At 43.7% G+C, this 21,845-nt stretch overlaps 1 protein-coding gene across 1 annotated transcript; it reads left to right on the top strand.

Moving 5' to 3' along the window:
* Positions 1 to 1,930: 1,930 nt before the first annotated feature.
* On the top strand, positions 1,931 to 13,135 carry ZP2 (zona pellucida glycoprotein 2). Its single transcript, XM_065893196.1, has 18 exons — positions 1,931 to 1,992; positions 2,078 to 2,166; positions 3,016 to 3,099; positions 3,504 to 3,598; positions 5,150 to 5,302; positions 6,062 to 6,103; positions 6,256 to 6,420; positions 7,190 to 7,286; positions 7,375 to 7,556; positions 8,260 to 8,386; positions 9,234 to 9,421; positions 9,502 to 9,593; positions 9,695 to 9,819; positions 9,978 to 10,167; positions 11,320 to 11,455; positions 11,532 to 11,628; positions 12,032 to 12,133; positions 12,990 to 13,135. The coding sequence occupies exons 1-18, from the start codon at positions 1,931 to 1,933 to the stop codon at positions 13,133 to 13,135; spliced, it is 2,172 nt and encodes a 723-aa protein (XP_065749268.1).
* Positions 13,136 to 21,845: the final 8,710 nt, after the last annotated feature.

The raw sequence follows: 21,845 nt of genomic DNA on the forward strand, positions 1-21,845 counted from the left end.
CTGCCCCTTAGTCTCCCAGAGCCCCCAGTTTAGGGCTCTGACCAGAGCTGCCTTTTCCAAGGCAAGACCCCACACTCTGGAAAAAAGGTACAGTACTGGGGGAAGCAAGCCTGTGGGTGGGGCCTGGGAAGCAGGAGCAACACGTTAATCTATTACCTCTCTGACCACCTTCTTAATAGGTCTCTCTGAATCTTGCTCCTGCATTCCATCCTCTAATGGCTGGAATGGTCTTCTAATCTCTCCAATGGTCTTCTTATCATAGCCTTAACCATCGTGGTAGCAAATTACCTTCACAGTTGTAGAAAAGGTCCCACTTTTCAGAAAACTATTGCTATCATGCTTCTGCTCAGAATCTAAATCCTTTCACCATCTCTATCCTCAAAATCCTGCTTATCCTGGATTTTGCTCCCTCTCCCCCATTCCACTAGTATATAATCAACTGATTCCCATAAAGAAGTTAGTTAATCACTGGCAATCATTCAGTTTCTTGCCTGCCTCCCTCCAGATACTTCCCAAATTTTCCTGATCATAAGACTCACCTGGCTTGTTAAACATACAGTACCCCAGGCCCCTCCCCTAAAGAGTCTGATTCAGCAGCTTTTGGGTGGGCCCCAGGAATCTGTGATGTTAACAAGAGCCCCGTGTGATCGTTTTGATCAAGGAAGCTGGGGAAACCACTACTCTAACCAACCATATTTCAGACACCTATGACAGGGAATGAAGATTACTCCTCAAGTTATATCGTAAAGACATAAAAAACAACACATAAATAAATATTTCAAGCGCCACCCCACTACTTGCACAGAATTTGAGCATTATCACCTGTTATGGAACATGGACTGCAGACATCTAGGTCTCTCAGTCTGGCCCTGGCCCTGACACCCAGCTTGGGCAAATTGCTTTTCCTCAGTTTCTCCACCTGTAAACTCCCGATTGCTACACAGTGACATTCTTATTTAGATCACTATTCCCTTTGACCCAGAATTTCTACCTCCAGAAATTTATCCTGAGAGTTAACCAGGGAAATGTACAAGAATGTCCATCAGATTATTGTTTATAATGATGATAAATAGGAAGCTATATTAATGTCCATCATTAGGGAACAGTTAAACACTGATTTATCTAGACATTGAATACTATGCCACCCTACAAATGGTAATGGAGATCTTTATGTTTGATATGGAAAATGTACATGACATATAAAGTAGTAAAAGCAGGTTACAAACATAATTTATACTTCAATCTCAGGTTGTTTTTAAGTGTGTGTGGTGTTTGTAGAAAAAGACCATAGAGTTACATACCTAAGTATTAGCAGTGGTAAAATGTGGATGACTTTTTCCGTTTCCTCCATATCCTTCTGTAATTGTCGACATTTTTTGAAGTAAGCTTAAAATCTATACTTGGGGGAAAATAATGCTTCATCCATTTTTTTCAAAGGTACTTCTTCATGCACATTGCCAGGATGGTGTCCACAGTAGCCAGGAGACCAGGAGTAACTTAAAGGAAAGGTTTACTTAAAGATAGCATGAATAAGAGACGTTCTTTCCTCAAAAAAAATCCCACCACATTCTTTCACTGTGCATTTGAGCTGTAAAGATTTTGTCCAAAAGACCCTAATTTTTCCCAGTGTTACAGAAAAAAAGCAGCAATTCATTCACCTGGAGCCAGTTTCAGGGAACTCTGGTTTCATGGCTGGCCCGCAGAGCAGCTGGTGGAACAGCAAGGCAAGTGTCAGAAAGCACAGAACTCTGCTTATTTCAGGCCTTCCAGGAAGGCTCTCCCTTCCCAAGTCCCCTCCTCTCAGCTGGGAGGGCTGGAGAAGATTCAGGTGTCTCCAGTGGGGAGAGGGCGGGATCATGGCCTGCTTCCTGCTATAAAAGCACAGAGCAGCACACCGCTCTGCCTGGCTGATTTGGTGGTGTCTACGGTCATGGCGTGCAGGCAGAGAGGAGACAGTGGGAGACCCTCAAGCTGGTTCAGTGCAGACTGGAGGTAACTGGGGGCAGAAGGGAGAGGACATAATGGCCTTGTCTGCTGAAGTTCGCCCCTCTTTAACTCTCTCCCCCATGCCCTCCAGCACCTACAGGTCATTTCCTCTATTCTTCGCCCTTTTGACTTCGGTGAACTCAACACGTGTTCATCAGTTGGTGGATCCTGCCTTCCCAGGTAGGCCTCTTGGGTGAGGGAAGTGCTCTTAAGCATCTCTCGAACAGATTGCACCTAGGGTGCCTAGATGGCCAGGAAACACAAACATAGGTTAGACAATCTCCACTCATTCCCTTTATAACCTTGATCGAGTCACTACAGTTTTTCCATTGCTTACCTAGAGCTTGCTCTACCAGCTAAATGGAGGAGTGTGCAAAAACACCTGTACTACCTTCTATTCCCTCACTGCCTCAAGCTTTACGGCATCCAAAGAGTAGCACACCACACACTAAGCCCCCATCTTTGGGAGCAGTCGTCTTCAAACACATGCTCACGCTTAAGGAAAGCGTCAACATAACAGACAAAATCAGAGCCGTTCCACTTGTAATGAGTTTTTCAAAATTTTCATCTAAGCCAGAGGATGCACAGTGTCAGGTTATAGGCAGATTGGTTAGTCTTTAAAAAGTGTGTCCTTGGGCTTCCTTAGGGCATTTTTTAAACTTCAGATTGAAAAATCTTAGACAAAACTTTTCTCCAGTTCTTCACAGACCTACCATCCCCATCTCCATCAGGGTTCCAGCCTGGTTCCTGCATGCTTGCGTGTTAACCCGAATCCAGGCTTATCCTGGAGTACTTCAGAAAGCCCTAGGCACCTAATTGATAGCTTCCCTACAGTTTTTGGTATCTTGCATTGTAGTTATATCTTGCCCACCAATCTGTAATTTCCTCAAGGGTGGTAGGCAAGCTTTGCCTCTCCCAACTGGCATCTTCCCTGTTGTCTGTTGGAGAGGAGAGTTCCCTCAATACACTTCTGTAGGAATCATGCCTCTTGTGTTCAAAGATGCCCCATGTGTTTCCTTTGCTCTTCAGGGACTGTCACTTGCTATGAAAATAGAATGATAGTGGCGTTTCAAAGCATTCTTGCCAACAAGATACAGCACGCATCTGTGGTGGGTAAGTAATGTGTATGATCTCATCTTAGTCTTACTTAATAGAAGCCCTCGGCTCAAGGCCATCTCCATTTTCTGGTGAGCAGAGCACACAAACCCTGGAGCAACTGGCACCCAAAACCCATGATGACACAGGGGCCCTGATTGCATGATGCCTCTGAGAGTGGAAGACCCTGTCTCTCTTTGGAAATCTGTCTTATCTCAGAATCCCCTAGCAAACATCTATCTTCAAATCACAGCATTTCCCAGAGCTTGGGTTATATCACTCAGGTGGGAAAATGAAAGGTGAAGTGATTGAAGTACCTTAGAAATGGATTGGCAGTCTTGGCTACGTACCTCTGGTTGACTCAACGTCACTGAAATGTACTTCTTGGCCATCTCCTGTCTAAATTGCTCTTGCTTCTGTAGATCCCCTTGGTCTTGAAATGCTGAACTGCACTTATGTTCTGGACCCAGAAAAGCTCACCCTGAAGGCCCCATATGAAACCTGTACCAAAAGAGTAGTAAGTAATTGTTTGAGGAGTGATTTGGGAAGTAGTAACCTAGGAGTTAAGGCTTTGGAGTAGAGCAGTAGTTCTCAATCAGGGTGATTTCTTTTGTCATCCCAGAGAACATCCTGCAATGTTTGGAGACCGTTCTGGTTATCACAGGTGGTTGAGGGGTGGGGCGGGAAAGGGCAGCTACTGGCCGTCTAGTGGGTACAAGCCAAGGATACTGCTAAATAGCCTTCACTGCCCAGAGGAGCCCTCAGTAACGGACATGTTCCTGAACCCAAATGCCAACGCTGAGGTTGAGAGACCCTGGAGTTGAGGATTTGGGCTTGATTTCTGGCTCTGCCACTATCTAGATGTGATTTGGGGTAAGTTAGCTCATCTTTCTAAGCCTCTACTTGCCCACTGGAAAATGGATTATGATATCTCTCCATAAGGTGTCTAAAGATGAATGACGTAATACAGATGAAGGACGTGGCATAGCATCTAGACACAACAAATGATCAAACATGAGCTATTTTGATCTGTAACCCCCATGGAAAAGGGGAGGCTGTTTTGGGGCTGGCAAATAGAGTGCTGGCACCTCTAGGCTGTAAAAACATGTGTTGGAAGGCCAGCAGAAGCTGAACAATAGGATTTTCTACTGTTAAGCAATAGTACTGCCCAATCAGGGTTATTAGGAGCAGTAAAAGCAACCTAAGTCGTTTCCAAGTTTTAGTGTGCAAACAATCACTCAGGGAACTTGGAAAGTACAGAATTAGTTCAGTTAGTTCATGACTTAATAGGTCTGGGGTGCATCCTAGAAGTCTGCAAGTTTAACCGTCTACTTCATCTGATTCTATAGTGAAGATCTCCAGTAATTAACACTTACCCTTCTGAAATGGCCTTTCCCAACTTTAGGGAGCTTAGGGTTGCATTCCTTTAGACCAGAGGCCTACAGAGTATCACCTGTGGGTGGCCACATCCAGCCCATGATCTGTGTGTGTGATGGTCCTCAAGCTAAGAATGTTTTCTGTTTTTTTAAAGAGTTTTTAAAACATGTTAGCACTTGTATGTGGCCTACCAAGTCTATATATTTACTAACACTTAACAGAAAATTGTTGGCTGACTCCTGCTTTAGACTGTGAGTTCCTTGGGCCAGGAGAAATGGCAAAGATGGCTCCGTCCAGCACCCAGCACCATGGCTGCTACATAGGTGCTCAATAAGCGTATTTGAATATCTTGGTACAGGCCCCAAACCAAACAGGACCTTGATATTCAGATATAGGGTGAATGTAAAAAGAAAATAAAAACTGGACTCTGAGCCCTGAAACTCAAGGAACTATTATTCTCTGCCAATGTATGAGTCTTTCCTGGGATATCTAAAGAGGCTATAGAATCTCCTGGTACAGGAATGAGGGACCTTCTAGAACCCGTGGTACTGATAATTTAAGGGTTTTGCCAACGTTAGGGGTTTTGTCAACGTTAAGGGTTTTACCAATCAGCTGGGTCAGATGGTATTCTGGAATCCCCTTTCCCACTGAGGTACTAGCACTCTGTCCTTACTATGCCCTTTTCATACAGCTTGGCCAGCATCAGATGACCATCAAACTCATGGACGACAATGCTGCTTTAAGACAAGAGGCTTTCATGTATGACATCAGCTGTCCAGTTATGCAAGCAGAAAGCCATGAGCAGCATTTGGGATCCACAGTCTGCTTGAAGGATTTCATGTCTGTGAGTGAAGCAGGCTGACTGCTTCTCACCCAGCTACTGCGGGGGAAATGTGGTCTAGACAGAGCTGGGCTTCAGAACAAGATCAGGACTGCAATCTGTATTTTACTGCTGACTTGCTGTGTAGCTTTGGATTGATTTCTTAACCACACTGAGACTTTGTTTCTAAGTCTGAAGTGGGGGACAACAATACCTCATAGGACGGCTTTAAGAATTGACTGAGAAGGCAGATACAGCACTCAGCACATCATGTCTAGCAATAAAAAGGATTCAGTTGGTAGCTTGACAAACTGGATACTTCATCATGTGCCAGGCCCTACGCCAGATACTAGGATATAGCAAATGAGCAAAACAGACCAATCACATACTCGTGGACTTTATAGTCTAACAGCTAACATCAACAGTGGACAAAAATAATCATACTTTATTAACAGTGAGGGAACTGCATGGCTTGACAGAGTATTTGATTTCTATGCACACAGTAAAAAGCTGTACATTTAAGGACTTAGTAACTCAGCTTACAACTGAAAGGGAGCTTAGGTCTTCCAATTGCCTTTTGGTATCAAAAGCTCAAAGAGGAAATGATGTCTAAGGGCACTGCTAGGATTCATGACTGCCTGTGCTTCTACTACATCCCACAACTAGGCGTTGTGGTGTAAGAATCACACAGCAGTTGCTCTGGGTGTTTTCCACATACTCTCAGGTAACATGATTTCAGAAATCTCCAAATCAAAGCCTCACATCATCTTTTTTTTCTTCCAGTTTACCTTTCACTTTTTTCCTGGCATGGCTGATGAAAGTGCGGTATGAAAGTTATTTTTTAAATTACAAGCCTAAGTAACCTTTAGTTCTATATTAAAGGTGACATAACTTCCATCCTGGTTAAAATATGAAATAGACAATAGTCTTGGGGTTAAGGTGAGCACCAGCCCTCTAAATGAAACTTTTGACTTTAGGATACCAAACCTCAGATGGGATGGACCTTTGCAGTTGGTGATGGTGAAAGAGCCCAAACTCTGACCCTTCAGGAGGCTATGACACAAGGATATAATCTCCTGATTGACAACCAGAAGATAAGCGTCCAAGTGTCATTCCATGCCACTGGAGTGACTCACTACTCGGTAGGTGTGAATCTTTTTGTACCGCAATCCAGGCACAAACCACTATTTCTAAATCCAAGCATGATCTCAACCATGTCCTCCATTGAGAATACAACTCATTCAACAGGTATCTTAATGCTTACCATGTGCCAACCACTGTACTAGGTACTAAAGATAAAATGGTGAGATACAATGGTGAACAAGAGAGATATGGTCCTTACTTCAATCTGTTCTCCCTCTTCCTCCATAGATCTAAATTAACTACATAATACGGAGCTAGGGTACTACTAAATTCTTTTACGAATTAAGGTGTTCTGTTTTATCATTGCCCTGTATTGTGTTTACAGTAGGTACCGGCACTTTGGGGACCAACAATCATGACACTACATTCAATCAGTTAATGTGCCAAAACACTTAGAACAGGTCTTGGCACCTATGTGCTCAAATGTCAGCCATGTTAACAGTCCTGTTATATACACGGAGCATATGCTGAATCTTAAACATTCTCTCTGAATGCTGATACCATAAGATAGTCATAAAACAAGAGCTCATATCTGCTTAGAAATGATCAGCTACAGGTCATATCAGTAGACACTACTTTGCCAGATGTTATGAAGTACAAGATCTTAAAACTAGAGCACCTGCAGAACAATTGGGACAAAATGCCTGAACTCTACTTGGGCCAAGACAGTGCCCAATAGTTGAGTATGTTTGCCCTGACTATTCCAGCATTGGTTAGAAATTCAAGTAATTCAGGTAAACCAATGTCTTTGAAAATGCCTCTCCTCAGCAAGGTAACAGCCACCTCTACATGGTGCCTCTGAAGCTTACCCATGTATCTCCTGGGCAGACGATCGTCTTATCATCACGACTCATTTGTGTGTCAGGTAAGTGCCTAGGAAGGGACAACTCCAGTTGTGGAAGACGTTGTTCTAGGGGCTTAATCAAAACTGATCATACTGTCATTCCTTCTAGATCCTGTGACTTGTAATGCCACACACATGACTCTCACCATACCAGAGTTTCCTGGGAAGTTAAAATCCGTGAGCTTTGAAAATAGGAGCATTGCTGTGAGCCAGCTGCACAACAGTGGGGTTGATGTGGAAACAACAAATGGCTTGAGGTTGCATTTCAGCAAAACTCTCCTCCAAACAAAAGTACGTTCCATTGTCAGTCACTGAGCTTTATGGAAGCCCGACTTGAAGCATAGCGTTTTAGGCTACCCTGATACAGCTGCTGACTTGTCCATAAATTCTAATTGCCGGTGTAAAAAATTCAAAATTTGGAAGGCCTCATTTGAACACCTTGCATAAGTGAGTTCTCAGGTAACTCTCAAACACCAAGCCTCCTGCAATGGAAGTTTTCCTAAGTTTCTTAGTTCACTGAATAGTACAAACTGCCATCAAGCTCCTAATGATGAACCTCTCATGCCCTATTAAAACAGGACAGCTTGAGCCAAACAAGTGTCCCCAGCTGTCCTCACTGAGGCCAGTCTTGACTGAGGCAATTGCCAGGGACAACAAAGAACAATTTTATGTTGGTGTGTACTTTGCGATAACATTTTATAACTCCTGGATTGGCAGCTCTTTAGAGGTTGAATTAACAGATCAAATTCCAGTGTCTAGTACAAAGAGCATACAGTACTGGGTACTGGAGGGCGTGAGCTTAAAGAAATAAATTTCCTTCCTAGGGAAGGATCCTGATCTGGAGAAGTGATAGGGTCTCTTGTTCTGGCTTAAAGGGAAACCATAATAAGTCTGGAGTGTGCCTTGAAGGTTTCAGTGTACTTCCTTCCTACCTCCTTGGACTGCTCTGGGTCCCAACAGGCTGTGGTTGCTAAATGACATTCTTTCATTTCAGTTCTCTGAAAAATGCCTACCCTATCAGTTCTACTTATCGTCACTCAAGCTGACCTTTTACATTCAGCTGGAGATGGTATCCATGGTGATTTATCCAGAGTGTCTCTGTGAGTCAACAGTTTCCATCGGTAAAGACCATTTTTCTTAAACGGTTTCCTACATTCTTTCTCTCTTAGCTCTTGCATGTGGGAAAGTGTATAGAAGTTCAGACTCTGCATTGTTTATACTTTGAGGAAATGAAAGGCTGGTCAGACCAGAAATGTCAGTCTAAGCTGCTGTGATAGGGATCTAAGAAAGATAACACTTCTAAGATACACATACAGGTAGGTTTCACAACTGTTTCATGTTTTTAAGTAACCTGGATATACTTCATGTTAGGAGCCTAAGCCTACCATCTAAATAAGATTGCTTCAAACCTGAAACTACAGGGACTACAAGTATTTCCCCAAACTCCTGAAAAATCCCTCAAAGAATATGGAAGTAGGTCTTTCCTCTCGTGTAGTATTGCTTCTGCCCCTTTGCTCCTTTTATTCGCTGACCTGTATCAGGTCAAAGCCAAATAGGACAAATTAGTTGCTTCTTCAACTTCCCCTTAAACCACCAAGATTTGTGAGCCTTGAAAGGAGGGACATTATGACACAAGGGACGGCACTTTAAGCCTCATCAGGTTTTTCTCATGGGTCTCTTACCTCACCTGGTGCTTCTTCCCACGTCTCCTGTTGCCTCTTCCTTTGGATGAAAAATCCTTCTGCTCATACACAGCAGCCTCACTCTTGTCTTGGCACCTTAAGGGTCTTCCCTCGTAACTCAAGCTGCTTATCAAGGTATCTTCCCAAACAAAGACTTAAGACAAATTCTGTTGCCTCCTGATAAAACTTCAAACTTCCATCACACTTCAAATTGGTAGATGACAATAGTCACATGGCAGACAGATTTTTTTTTTTTTTTTTTTTTTTAACTCTCACCACTATCTAGTTTCAGGGGAGCTATGTACTCAGGATGGGTTTATGGACATTGAGGTCTACAGCCATCAGACAAAACCGGCTCTCAACTTGGATACCCTCAGGGTGGGAGACTCATCCTGCCAGCCAATCTTTAAAGCTCCATCTCGGGAGCTGGTGCAGTTTCACATACCCCTGAATGGATGTGGAACAAGACATAAGGTTAGTACTGGCCCATAGCAAGAGGTTAAGACTTACTTTTGAGATAACTAATTAACCACTTTCTCTAACCTTACTCTAAGTTCGAGAATGACAAAGTCATCTATGAAAATGAAATCCATGCTTTCTGGGCAGATCTTCCTCCAAGCACAGTTTCCAGAGATAGTGAGTTCAGGTGTGAACGCAATTGCTATTTGACTTTTTAAGCCCCAGCTTAAACTCAAGCCCGTTTTTTAATCTAAAATTCTTAACAACTCCACCCACCCACTCTTACAGAATGACGGTGAGGTGCTATTACAGCAGCAGTAACATGCTAATAAATACCAGTGTTGAAAGCCTTCCTCCTCCAGTGGCCTCAGTGAAGCCGGGTCCACTTGCTTTGACCCTGCAAACCTACCCAGGTGAGACATTATAACCTAAAAAATCTGCTTAAATACTTTCAGGGAACTCTTCCCTAAAATGAACTTTGATGCCACCAGACTAGAGTAGTAGCGATGCTTAAGCTTCTGTTGTGACCATCAACTACTTGAGTACCAGAGGGGCTTCTCCTCCATTTCAGATAACTCCTACCTGCAACCATATGGGGAGAAGGAGTACCCTGTGGTGAGATACCTCCGCCAACCGATTTACCTAGAAGTGAGAGTCATAAACAGGACTGACCCCAACATCAAGCTGGTCTTAGATGACTGCTGGGCAACATCCACCATGGACCCAGCCTCTCTCCCTCAGTGGAATATTGTCGTGGATGGGTATGTATTCTCCATATAAGGTAGCCCAGCTAATCAAACTGCCAGTAAAAAGAATAAAATGATCTTGGGCTTGAGAGGAGCACTATGTCAAAGGCCCTGATTTTTGTTCTTGTTTCTTAGCAACCAGTCCTTGGTCAAATAAGGTGACTCATGCTTTCCTATTACCCTTGAATCTAAAAGTATAAGATCCTTCCCAAGGAAATCTGGCTTTAATATGCCAATATCTGGAGAGAAGAGATTTCTAGTTCCTATCCATTTATTGAATACCTACCATAGGCGAAACATGGTGCTATGTGCTCCAGATGCATTACTTGAACCTCATCACTCTGAGAGACACTAGCCACCTCACTTCATAAAGAAACCCAAACTTGCTACTTAAATAACTAGGCCAAAGTAATATTTAGTAAATGGTAGAACATGAATGCCCATCTGACTCTAGATCTGAATATCACAGTGCTCTGAAGTTGTGGCTACCCACTTGTATGTTGGTGTTTATCCTCTTGGCTCTGCTGGCACCTAGATAGAACTGCACCTTATCTTTCTTTGAATCTATTGTAATCTGTTAAGCTTGTATCCTCCAGGTGCACTCCTGATCCATGATCATGGTAGCCCGCACATTCATGCAGCTCATTCCTTCACCCCATTAAAGGCTTGCTCGAGTGTCCACTTCTCCTTGAAGCCTACCCTGACCCTCCTGCACCCTTACCCTGGTCTAACTCTTCTTTTGTTAGTACTTACATGCTACCTAACATACTAATTTATAGCTACTATACTCTGCTAGCATCTAAGATATAAAATGGCAGGAGTTCTCCACCTTGTTTTTTCAGCAACATATACTAACTGCCTGGGACAAAAAAGATACTCAGACTAATAAGAATTAAGCCAGTGTCATCTGAAGAGTTACATAATTCTTGATGAATTTATCTGGCAAACAAATTGGTACTGAAATTGTATTAACACATAGTAGAAGAAAAACTAGCATGAACAACTTATAACTCCATGAATATTGTTGGATAGGCCAAATCAGAGGTATATTTAAAAAAAAAAAAAGGTACAGGTAGAAGATGTTACGTGTGACTGAATTTGAGCAAATGCTGAGTTAGACTCTGGGGTGAATTCAGCTGATGTCCCTCCCTGAAATGTACCTTCCAGCTGTGAATACAACCTGGACAACCACAGAACCACCTTCCATCCGGTTGGCTCCTCTGTGACCTATCCTAATCACTATCAGAGGTTTGATGTGAAGACCTTTGCCTTTGTGTCAGAGGCCCAAGCGTTCTCTCACTTGGTAAGTGATTAACAAGTCACCTGGGACAGGTCGAATGTGAGGCATCAGTTTTACTCAACTCTTGCTCCATCTCCAGGTCTACTTCCACTGCAGTGCCTCAATCTGCAATCAACTCTCTCCTGACTTCCCTCTGTGTTCTGTGACTTGCCTTGTGTCATCCAGAAGCAGGAGAGGTAAAAATTTCAAGTCCTCATTAATGTGAGTTTACAGCAAGCCTCAACCTTTCAGAATTTAAGAACGAGTGCCCTTGGTCTTCACCTAGTCCCAAGAGCACAAGAAACCTGAGTCTGAGATAGACAGGTTCTCCATCAGTCCTAGGGACACGTTTTTTTTGCACCTGAGCTGTAGCCTGATCTTCTGTAGACTTTAAAGTTACTCTTCCTGAGTCACTCTTCCTGAGTCTAGGTAGACTCTGAACTTTGTCTTCTGATATTCTTTGATAGTTCATTCTGCTTTTACAGTAAGGTGTATGCCCTCTCCTGTGAAGGCAGGCAAAACCACCTAGAGCAGGGGCTCCATGGGGAGCTGCTCTAGGTAATCCCTCAGCACACTTCTTACCACTACTCATTATCCCAGAGGTCAAACTGTTTCCAGCCACAGGAGCCACTGAGGAAGAGAAAATGATAGTGAGTCTCCCGGGTCCCATCCTCCTGTTGTCAGACAGCTCTTCACTCAGAGGTATGGATTTAAAGCCTTGGGTACTTCTTGGACTCAAGTTCTTGGTTTTATGTCAGATTTAACTGTGCATAGATAACACATGCTCCTGATTAGACAAGAAGAGAAGGAGTCTCTTCCCAGCAATAGGTTCTGTTAAGTCTCTTGTGTGCCCTTCCAAAAATCCCCATTGAACACAAGTGGAATCATATACTCTACCTACTGTTCTGTAACGTTTTTTACTTGTTTAAGCCATCTTATATCTGTACAGAGACCTCTCACTCTAACTAAAGGATTCCAGTTTTGTCACTAATGCCACATTAGAATCCTCAAATCTTAGCCTACTATACAAGAACTTCAGACTATGTTTCTAAAAAAAAAAAAAAAAAAAAAATAGGACTAATAGGTCAGAAGACATGTGCTTGCTACTATTAAACTTAAGTCTTTACTGGATTATGTTACTGTTAATATTTTATATCTTCAGCCCAGATAGTCTTCATTTTAGGCCTAGAACTTGAAATTAAGCTCTCAAATCCCTAGCTAATAAGCTGCAAGAAATCATGCACTTGGGACAACTAATCATATCTGTTAGTGCCAGAATGTTAAACAATGAGCTGGGACTGTAAGGTCCTTTCCAGGTGTCAGCCCATCTGATCTGAGTGAAAGCAAGTAGGAAGTGGGAACAGCTGTGGGAGTGGAGAAGGGAGAGGAGGAGGTTGGCTTGAGGGATAAGACTATACCCTGTTGCAAGCTTCCCAAATGAGCTCTTTGAAGCTTCATTTCACTTCCTTCTCTGGGGAGCTTTAATGTGTAAAACTTCAGCTTCAACTGACACTTCGTTTCAATGATCTTAAGACTTGAATGTCTGCTTCCTTTCCAGACGCTGTGGACTCTAAAGGGCATGAGACTGCTGGATATGTTGCTTTTCAAACTATGGTTGCTGTGGTTGCCTTAGCAGGCATTGTGGCAATTCTAAGCCTTGTCAGCTACCTGCACAAGAAAAGAACCATAACGCTAAGCCACTAACTGGATATTCCAACAAAGTGGTCAACATAAGCCTCTTGCTTCTTTCTTATTAAATTTTGATGGAATTCAAGGACTGTTTCTTGCAATCATTCTTCTTTAGAGAATATAGTACCTTTCCACAATCCTCTGGGCAGGCCTTGTTCTGTGTGGACATGAATACGGATATTTCTGACTTAAGTGCTTCCTGTCACTCAGCTTTTTCTGAACTCCATCCCCAAAACTGGCAGTGCAAGAGAATTCAATCGCTAATGGGGCTTGGTGACAGCCCATCTCTAGGGGTGCATTTAGGTGACTTTAATGCCTTTTACCCCCTCCACTCATATATACAAGATGAGGAGGGCAAGAAGTCACCCCTAATCCTTGGCATAACTTCCCTTCTCTACAGAGGAAGGGAAGCCAGGTATTCCCAAGGAAGTAATCTAGTATCATACTTAAGTAATATTTCCTAATTCAAATTAGTCTTTCCAGTGAGTAGAAAACTTTCCCTGAGAACTTAAGGGATTTATTCTCCCGTGTACTCCCATTCCAATTAAAGGCCAGCAATCTCCTCTGGGGGAGGGAAAGGAATAATAAAAGATTCTAGCTTCATTAAGTGCAATTACAACATTCCTGGTCTCATTAAGACTACACAGCTGGAGACGAGCCTCTTAGCTGAGCCTGGAGAGCTGCTTTCCCACTACCCAGCGCTCAGTTATTACCTCCTCCTGAGGCTGCTCCATCTTCTTCCTGAGGCTGCCCCATCTTAACTAGGCTGTAATTATGTCAAAATGACTAGTCTGCCTCACACTGTAGCTCTAACAGACCACATTCAAGATACCTAATATAGACATTAACTTGTATACTTCAACTAGAAAAAGTCTGGATCTAAACAAGAACTTTTGCTATGAAAAAAGCTGTAAAGCTTCTAAATCTCTGTACATGGTGGAGGTGAATAGAAATATGAATATCTTTAGTGTTTGGACTTCACCCCTCAATTGTGAGTTGTTATACTCCTGGGTTTTTCAAAACCTTGAAAGAATATTATATATACTTGGTCATCTTATGATACTGTAGGTCTTTAATAATGAATCCTTCTGCCTTTTCTTCAACACAACCTTTGATTCTAAATCCTTTTAAGAGTTATATGGTAAAACTCAACCCTGGTATGGGGAAGGAAACAGCTGCATTCATATTGTATAAAAGGTCTGGTCTTCCTATAGTAATAAGGGTCAAAATTTCAGGTTCTCATCAAGGCTATTCTTTAGACATTTCTTTATAAGAGAATAAGACATTAATCTGTCACTGATAAAACAAATGGTCTTGGATTCAAACTTTTTCTGTGACTACGTCATATTAGCGTTACATATTAGAATCAGAAATATTGCATGCACTTCTTAAAACAGCATTTAAAAAACTGTTGGCCACTTACATGGCTCCCTGATCTCATGTGGTAGGCTGAATAATGACCACCCCCAACATGGCCACATCCTAATCACCAAAAACTGAATATTGCTACCTAGTCATGGCCCCAAATGGACTTTGCAGATGTGGTTAAAGGTCTTGACATGGGAAGATTATCCAAATGGGCCCAATTATAAGGCTCCCTATGAAACAGGAGAGTCAGAAAAGATGTCCCAGTGGAAGCAGAAGTCAGAGTGATATTGTCCGCAAGCCAAGGAATGTGGGCAGCCTATAATAGCTGGTAATGGCAAAGAAATGGATTCTCCCCTAGAGCCTCCAGAAAAACACAGCTCTGCTGCCCCAGTTTGGACTTGTGAATTCCAGAGATATAAAATAACTTGTTTCAAACCATTTAGCTTGTATTAATTTGTTACGGTGGAAACAGAAAACTAATATACCCTCTAATGAGTCATTACCCACAAGTTGAAAAACACTTTGCTAGAAATGCACATTTTACAGATGAGCAACTTGAGCCCTAGCAAGCTTGTCTAAGGTATCAGAGTATCTTGGTTATAGAGGTGGAGCCCCTCATCCCCAATCTGGTCTATTTGTTTAGAGTCACAAGCCAGGATCAGAGTGACTTGGGCCCCAAGGCTGCCGCATGGCAGGTTGGTTCTGGTGCGTTTGCAAATGTTGAGGCAGAAATTTGAGAGAGGAAAGCCAAGCTGGCTGTGGAGCAGCTGCTGGAATGAACACTAGTTGCCATGGTATCCTAGAACAAATATAATGAGCAGTTGTTTAAAGTCGTGTTCTCATCTTCTGAAGGTACCTATCCTACTGTACATGGGGGGAGGCAGCCTAATAAGCGGAGAGGAGCTGTGTGGGCAGAGAGGGAGCTCAAATCCCAAGAAGCTGCTCCTTCATCCAAACTTGTGTTTGCAATCTCCCTCACCAGGTAGGGATGGGCGGTAATTGTAACTCAGGTGGCAGGAGGTAGACGAAAGGCATTTGGGATTCTAATAGTCTACTGGACAGTTCTGTTGGTGCAGTTTACAGGGGCTGGGAGCAGACTTGTGTGCCTTGGGAAGCCCCCTTTAATACCGAACTTCTCTCCCCTGCCCTGTTCTGCTGCTTCAAGCTGTTTTATGGAACGTGTACAGCTCTAGAACAAGAGCTGGGCTTGGGTTCTGGATCTGTCTTCCTTACTGTGTGACCTGGGGCAGATGGAACAATTTCCAAGCCTATTTCCACATCTGGAAAATGTGAATAAAACCACTTTTGGAAGCAAGCAAGGGTTCAATGAGATAGTCAACGTACTAGTGTATTTGCATTGGAGCCACCTAGATAAAACCTCATAATACTATAAACAATAATGAAGGTTGAATAAAATTCCGTGACAGATGAGAGGTTCTTGATCACGCACATATTTTGTAAAATACAGATGCCCTGACGTCACCTACTGAACTAGAATCTTTAAGGAGTGGGGTCTAAGCATGTTTAGGCTCTGTGGGAGGCTGAATAATGGCCCCCAAATATCTATGTCCTCATCCCAGGAACCTGTGACTGTTACATTTCATGGCAAAAGGGACTTTGCACACATGATTAATCTAAGGATCTTGGACCAAGAAATTATCTGGATTATCCAGGTGGGCCTGAATGTAATCACAAGCATCCTTATACAAGGGAGACAGAATGAGATTCACCTACAGAGAGAAGGCGATATGATGATGGAGATAGAGACTGATGCACTTTGAAGATGGAGGAAAGGGCTCCAGCCAAGGAACACAGGCGGACACAAGAAGCTGAAAAAGTCAAGCAAACAATTCCCCCAGAGCCTCCAGAAGGAAGCAGCCCCACTGACACCTTGACGTCAGCCCAGTGAAACTGTAAGAGACCTCCAGATTTGTAGGACAGTAAATCTGTGTTATTTTTAAGCCACTAAGCTTGTGGTAATTTGTTACAGCAGGGAGAGGAAACTGAACACAAGCTCCTCAGACGATTCTGACATGTACCCCGGATAAGAATCACTGTGCTAGACAAACGCAAAGGCTGTGTGGACAAAGAATGTTGCCTGCCATCAAGCCCTCAGCCACTGCAGCTGCCCCCAAGGTGCGCCCTGAGGGGAATTCAGGATGGAAAAAAATAAGATACTGGCCCTGGATAGTTAAGACGCATATCAAAGGAATAATTTCAAAGAGCCCAGACTCTTGCATCTACACATACACAGAAAAGCACTAAAATCATTAACTCGAGATGTCTGTTTCCTGTGATTAGCGATATTTTGATGTTTGACCACGACGTTTGTTTGTTTTCAGCAAATCTCCTATACGTCCAGACTCCTCCCTTAGCTCTTTGCAACAGTTCCTCAGAGCTATCTGAAAGGCTGTTTCTGAGCTAAAGTCCTCAGTAATGTCCTTGAATAAAACATAATTCTCAACTTCAGGCTTGAGCATTTTTTTTCAGTTGACACTTGACTTTGTTCAGGAATGACACAGCATGCCCCTAGTATCCTGATTGGGCTAAATAATCAAGATAAAGCCTCAATTCCCCTTGCAGATATTTATGTAGTGGTAGGTACATGATACTGTTCTGTTCAATGAGATTTAAGGGAGAAACTGGGAGGGGGTTTCTGTCTTTTTCCTCATTTCAAAAAAAAGGTATATAAGGCTAGCCCCTTTTCTCCCTGTCTTTGGCTGTGGTTGTGTGAATTGTGATTCCTTGAGCTGTGCCAGCTTTCTTGTGACCGTGAGGGAACAAATCTAAAGATGCTCTCTGAGAATGGTGGAGTAATGACACAGAAAGCCTAGATCCCTGATAACGTCACTGTGTTTCCTAAATCAACCCTAGAACCACTTGTATCTGGATTTCATGTTTAGTGAGATGCTAAGAGTTCTTATTTTTTAAGGGAGGCACTTTGTTTCCTGTAGGTAAAAGCATTCCAAATCATTCAGGCTTAAAGAACCCTTATTTTTAGAATAAAGTTTATGACTATAATCTGCATCTATAAGAACACACCAAGTTATATGTAAGCTTTTCTTTGGGTTAACAGCCAAATTTGTATAAACCAAAAAAATAAGAAAACCTTTTGTTAACAGATTTATTTTGCTTTGGCTCCCTCAAGGCTCAAGAGGTCCAGAGTCTGATTCTGTTCATCTTTGAACTCCCACTGATACTTCTGTGAGGGAAGTGATTTGACCAAAAATGCAATGCAAAGAAGCTTGATTCAAAGCAAACAGTATAGTCACTTACTTCTCACCCTTACTCAGAGATGAATCCTCCTGCCTTAATTCTGTTCCAGGGTCAAAGGAGCAGGGAAGATGTCATAAAGCAAGAATTGGATGCAGGAGACATGGGTTCTATCCCTGGCACTGCAGACTTACAGTGTGCACTTCCTCTCTGGGCCTCAGGTGTACCAGCTGTAGAAGAAGACTGGAGAGAGCATCTATTACCTTGCCACTCAGGGTGTGATCAGTGGAAGGCTTTGAAACCGAGGGCAGTCATCAGTTAGATTCCCTTAGACTATAAGGTGCTTAATAAATAATATCCTTTAAACTGCCTTCACTGACCAAGCTTACTTTCTTTTGCAAATTGCATACCCTCCAAACTTCATGTAGCTTGGACAATATATATCAAGACTCCTTTAACAGCCCCTTATAGAAAACACCTGAGAGTAATGTTTGCTTAAGCTGTTTTTAAGGAACATGGAGCTAGTCTTACCCAGTTCAAACCAGTTGAGACCATCAACCATTCAGCTGGGCCTGCACAAGTGTCTCATGGGTGACTTTTTGACGTCAGAGGACCAAAAACTCCACCATCAGATCATGCTACTGCCACCATTTTCTAAGCATGTGTCCCATGAAGAAGCATGTAACTCAGATATGCTTGTGCGGATCACTGATTACCTCACCTTTTTCCTGACTCCAATCACCTTCCCCTGGACCTTCGACCACCCTATACTCTCCACCCACAAATATCCCAAGCCTCTTGCCTTTGAGGAGGCAGAACCTGAGACCTAGTCTCCTGTCTCCTCGCTTGGCTGCCTTGTGAATAAACCCTTTCTCTGCTGTAAACCTCAGCGTCTCAGCGCTGGTCGGGCAAACAAAACTAGTTCAGTAACAGCTTCGCCAGGAGCTGGTGAGCCATGTAGAAGCTCAGGTCCTGCTCCAGACCTACAGACTCAGAATCTGCCTTTTAACCCCTTGTACACATGCACATTAACGTTTAAGAAGCACAGTCTAAGGCTTCCCTGGTGGTGCAGTGGTTGAGAGTCTGCCTGCCGAAGCAGGGGACGTGGGTTCGTGCTCTGGTCCAGGAAGATCCCACATGCAGTGGAGCGGCTGGGCCCGTGAGCCATGGCCGCTGAGTCTGCGCGTCCGGAGCCTGTGCTCCGCAATGGGAGAGGCCAAGGCAGGGAGAGGCCCGCGTACCACAAAAATAAATAAATAAATAATGAGCACAGTCGAAAGCTTCTTCCAGCTCTCAGTTGAGTCACCTTCAGATCACCTGATGTGAGTGCCCTCTACTGGCTCTAGGAAACATTTTCTTTAGGAAACACTTCTGTTCCATTTCCCTCTGCTGGTTCTTTAAGGTTTCCAAATGGGACTTGAAGCTCCTAAATAGGGCCATAAGGACTACTGGAGCATATGTATGGGGCTTGAGTCTTCTCTGCAGTTTTGGGAAGCCAATCAATGTCTACCGCCCGAGCAGAAGGGCCCATGCCCTCTCTAGCTCAGATGGCTCTCTGATTCCCAATTACCGAGTAGTCTGCCTTCCTGATGTCTCACCCTTGCCACTTCTGCTTTAGCAAAAAGCAGGTTGCAGAGGAAGGGCACCTGAGTGGGCCAGGTGATGGTGGGTCCCTGGCTTAGTCACTAGCTAACTCTGAGACCTTCAGAAAATGACTTGCTTGTTTGCCCAGTTTCTTCTGCTGCCAGTTGACTAATAAGGCATGGAAATGAGAAGAGGACCTCTCAGGACTCTTATGAAAGGTCAGAGATGATAACATATGTCAAAGCTCTTTGAAACCCTGACACATTTCACAAACGTGAAGGTGTATGTGTCCCTGAAGCCGCTAGTGTAACCAGCTGCTCTGGTGCAGACCTGGCCAACTCCAGTCCCGCCTCAGCCTGACACCGACCAGGGTTCTTAGCCTTCCCCAACCGATAGAAGTTGACTAGAGGCAAGACAAGAAACTCAGGCAAGGCCTTACGGGGGACCCTGCTGCAGCAGAGGGGAGCGAGAACAAACAACACTTTCCCTTGACTGCTTGCTCCCCGAGGGGGTCGAGCTTATTCCTTACATGGGGTGAGGGTAGGGGTGTGTCCAGGGGTCAAGCTGGAGGCGTGGCTTAGGTGGTTTGCCCACCCCTTAGGTGGTGTTGGGTGCAGGGGGCATGCTCGGTACCCTGCTTTTGCTCCCCACACCCAGTTTTTGCTCTGGGCTCTTCAAAATTGGCAGTCGGGTTTTTTTGGTCTCTTTGTATCTTTTGTCCAGAATTTGCCCCAAATTATCACGCAGTTATTTTTAGTTCCATACAGTTTCTTTGTATTTTGTTGCTTGAGGAGAGGTGTGTCCAGGTGCAAGCACTGCAGAACTGCAGCACAGCAGCAAAGGACCCCAGGTCCCAGCCTGTCTCAAGCCCAGCTCTGCTGTTGTGTGGTCTAATGCTCTAAATTCTCATTATTTGTCTAGATCAGGGATTCTCAACCTTGGCACTGGTGTTTGGGCCCCTTAGTTCTTTGTTGTAAAGGGCTGTCCTGTGCACTGAAGAATGTTGAGCAGCAGCCATGACCTTGACCCACTAGATGCCAGCAGCATCTCCCCCAAACACAGTCATGACAATCAAAAATGCCTCCAGACACTGCCAAATGTCCCAGGGTGGCGGTGGGAAACGTCACCCCCGATGGATAACTCCTCTAGGTTCAGTTTCCTCAGTCTTTCTAGTCAATGCAAAATACTGTGCAGGGGTTTCTATATTTAAGTTTCTGGGCTACCCAAAAGGAAAGATACAGACACTGTTTCCATTCCCAGAGCACTAGAAGAGAGGAGGCAGGCAGGGCAGGTGGGAGGAAGGACAAATATAAGGGAATAGTGGCAAACAAGAGACAATCTAGTCAAGCAAGGGTTTAATCGTCTAGTGTTTTGTAGCACTTTTATAATTTAGAGATCACTTGCCTCAGTTCCCAATGACAGGTTGGGCGGCATTCTCGTTACTGACTGAGGAAACCAATGCCCAGAGAAATTGTCATTTGCTTACCATGCCTGGTCCATGAGGGCTGTAAGTGTAGAGACAGTGTACATTAAATGAGACATGACTTCACTGAGGGATGAGCCTTGAGCTGGATCGTGGAAGGTGGAAATGTTTGGAAACAGGAGGTGGGGAGTGGGATGCTCCAACATCATTGATTTTCAACGTCCACACACGATGGATAATATTCACCATAAAGACATATCCAAGAGGCATGCCAGATTTGGAGGTAATCCCCCCCTCCTATCTTTCCCCTAAGAAGGCAAAGAAAGCACTTCAATAATTTGTAATTATCAGAATTCTTACCAACCACTCAGGGTGTGTGTGTGTGTGTGTCTATTTGCACACATGCTTAATTTCTCAGGTATATGTGTGTGCACACACATATTTAATCACTCGGGGTATGTGTGTGCCTGTACACACACACATGTTTTGGGGGATGCTGTGGAATAGGTAAGAAAAAGCAGGTTATTCTCAAATTCCGCCCCCCCTCTAGTTCCACCTGTTATCTCCTGCTCGAGGAAGCACAGCAGAATATGTGAAGTAGTTAGTCATCCTCAACCTTGTGACAACTCACACCTGATCATACCTTGCTGGGGTGTCACAACATCCAGGCTGAATCTCCTGTTCTATGTGGAGCAGATAGTAGAATCCATGCAGAGGCGGTGGTTGAAACAGTACTTCTATGTGCACAACTCTAGGGGGAACCAACGGTTCACGTCCTAGTTTATGAAAACAGGGATCCCTGAAGTTATTCGACCCAGCAGCAAAGGTTATAGGAACTGTTGCAGACAATGTCTATTAGGGCATGGGTCCACATCGCAGGCCTTAAAGGCAGTTGGAGGCATTAACATTTAACAGCACACTGGTTACAAGGGTGGGCTCTTCAGTCAGGCAAACTGGGCTTGAGTCCCACTTCTGCTTCTATGTGCCCTTAAACAATTTAACATCTCAATCTTTCAGCTTCCTCATCTCTAAAATGAGTGGTAGTGAGAACTGACTGAAAACGTGTATTGAAGTGTAGAGGGCTTAATATAGCACCTGACTCATGGCAAAAACAAACACCTATAGTTATACTGATAA

Source organism: Phocoena phocoena, chromosome 15 (genome assembly GCF_963924675.1).
Source record: "Phocoena phocoena chromosome 15, mPhoPho1.1, whole genome shotgun sequence".
Classification (NCBI taxonomy): domain Eukaryota; kingdom Metazoa; phylum Chordata; class Mammalia; order Artiodactyla; family Phocoenidae; genus Phocoena; species Phocoena phocoena.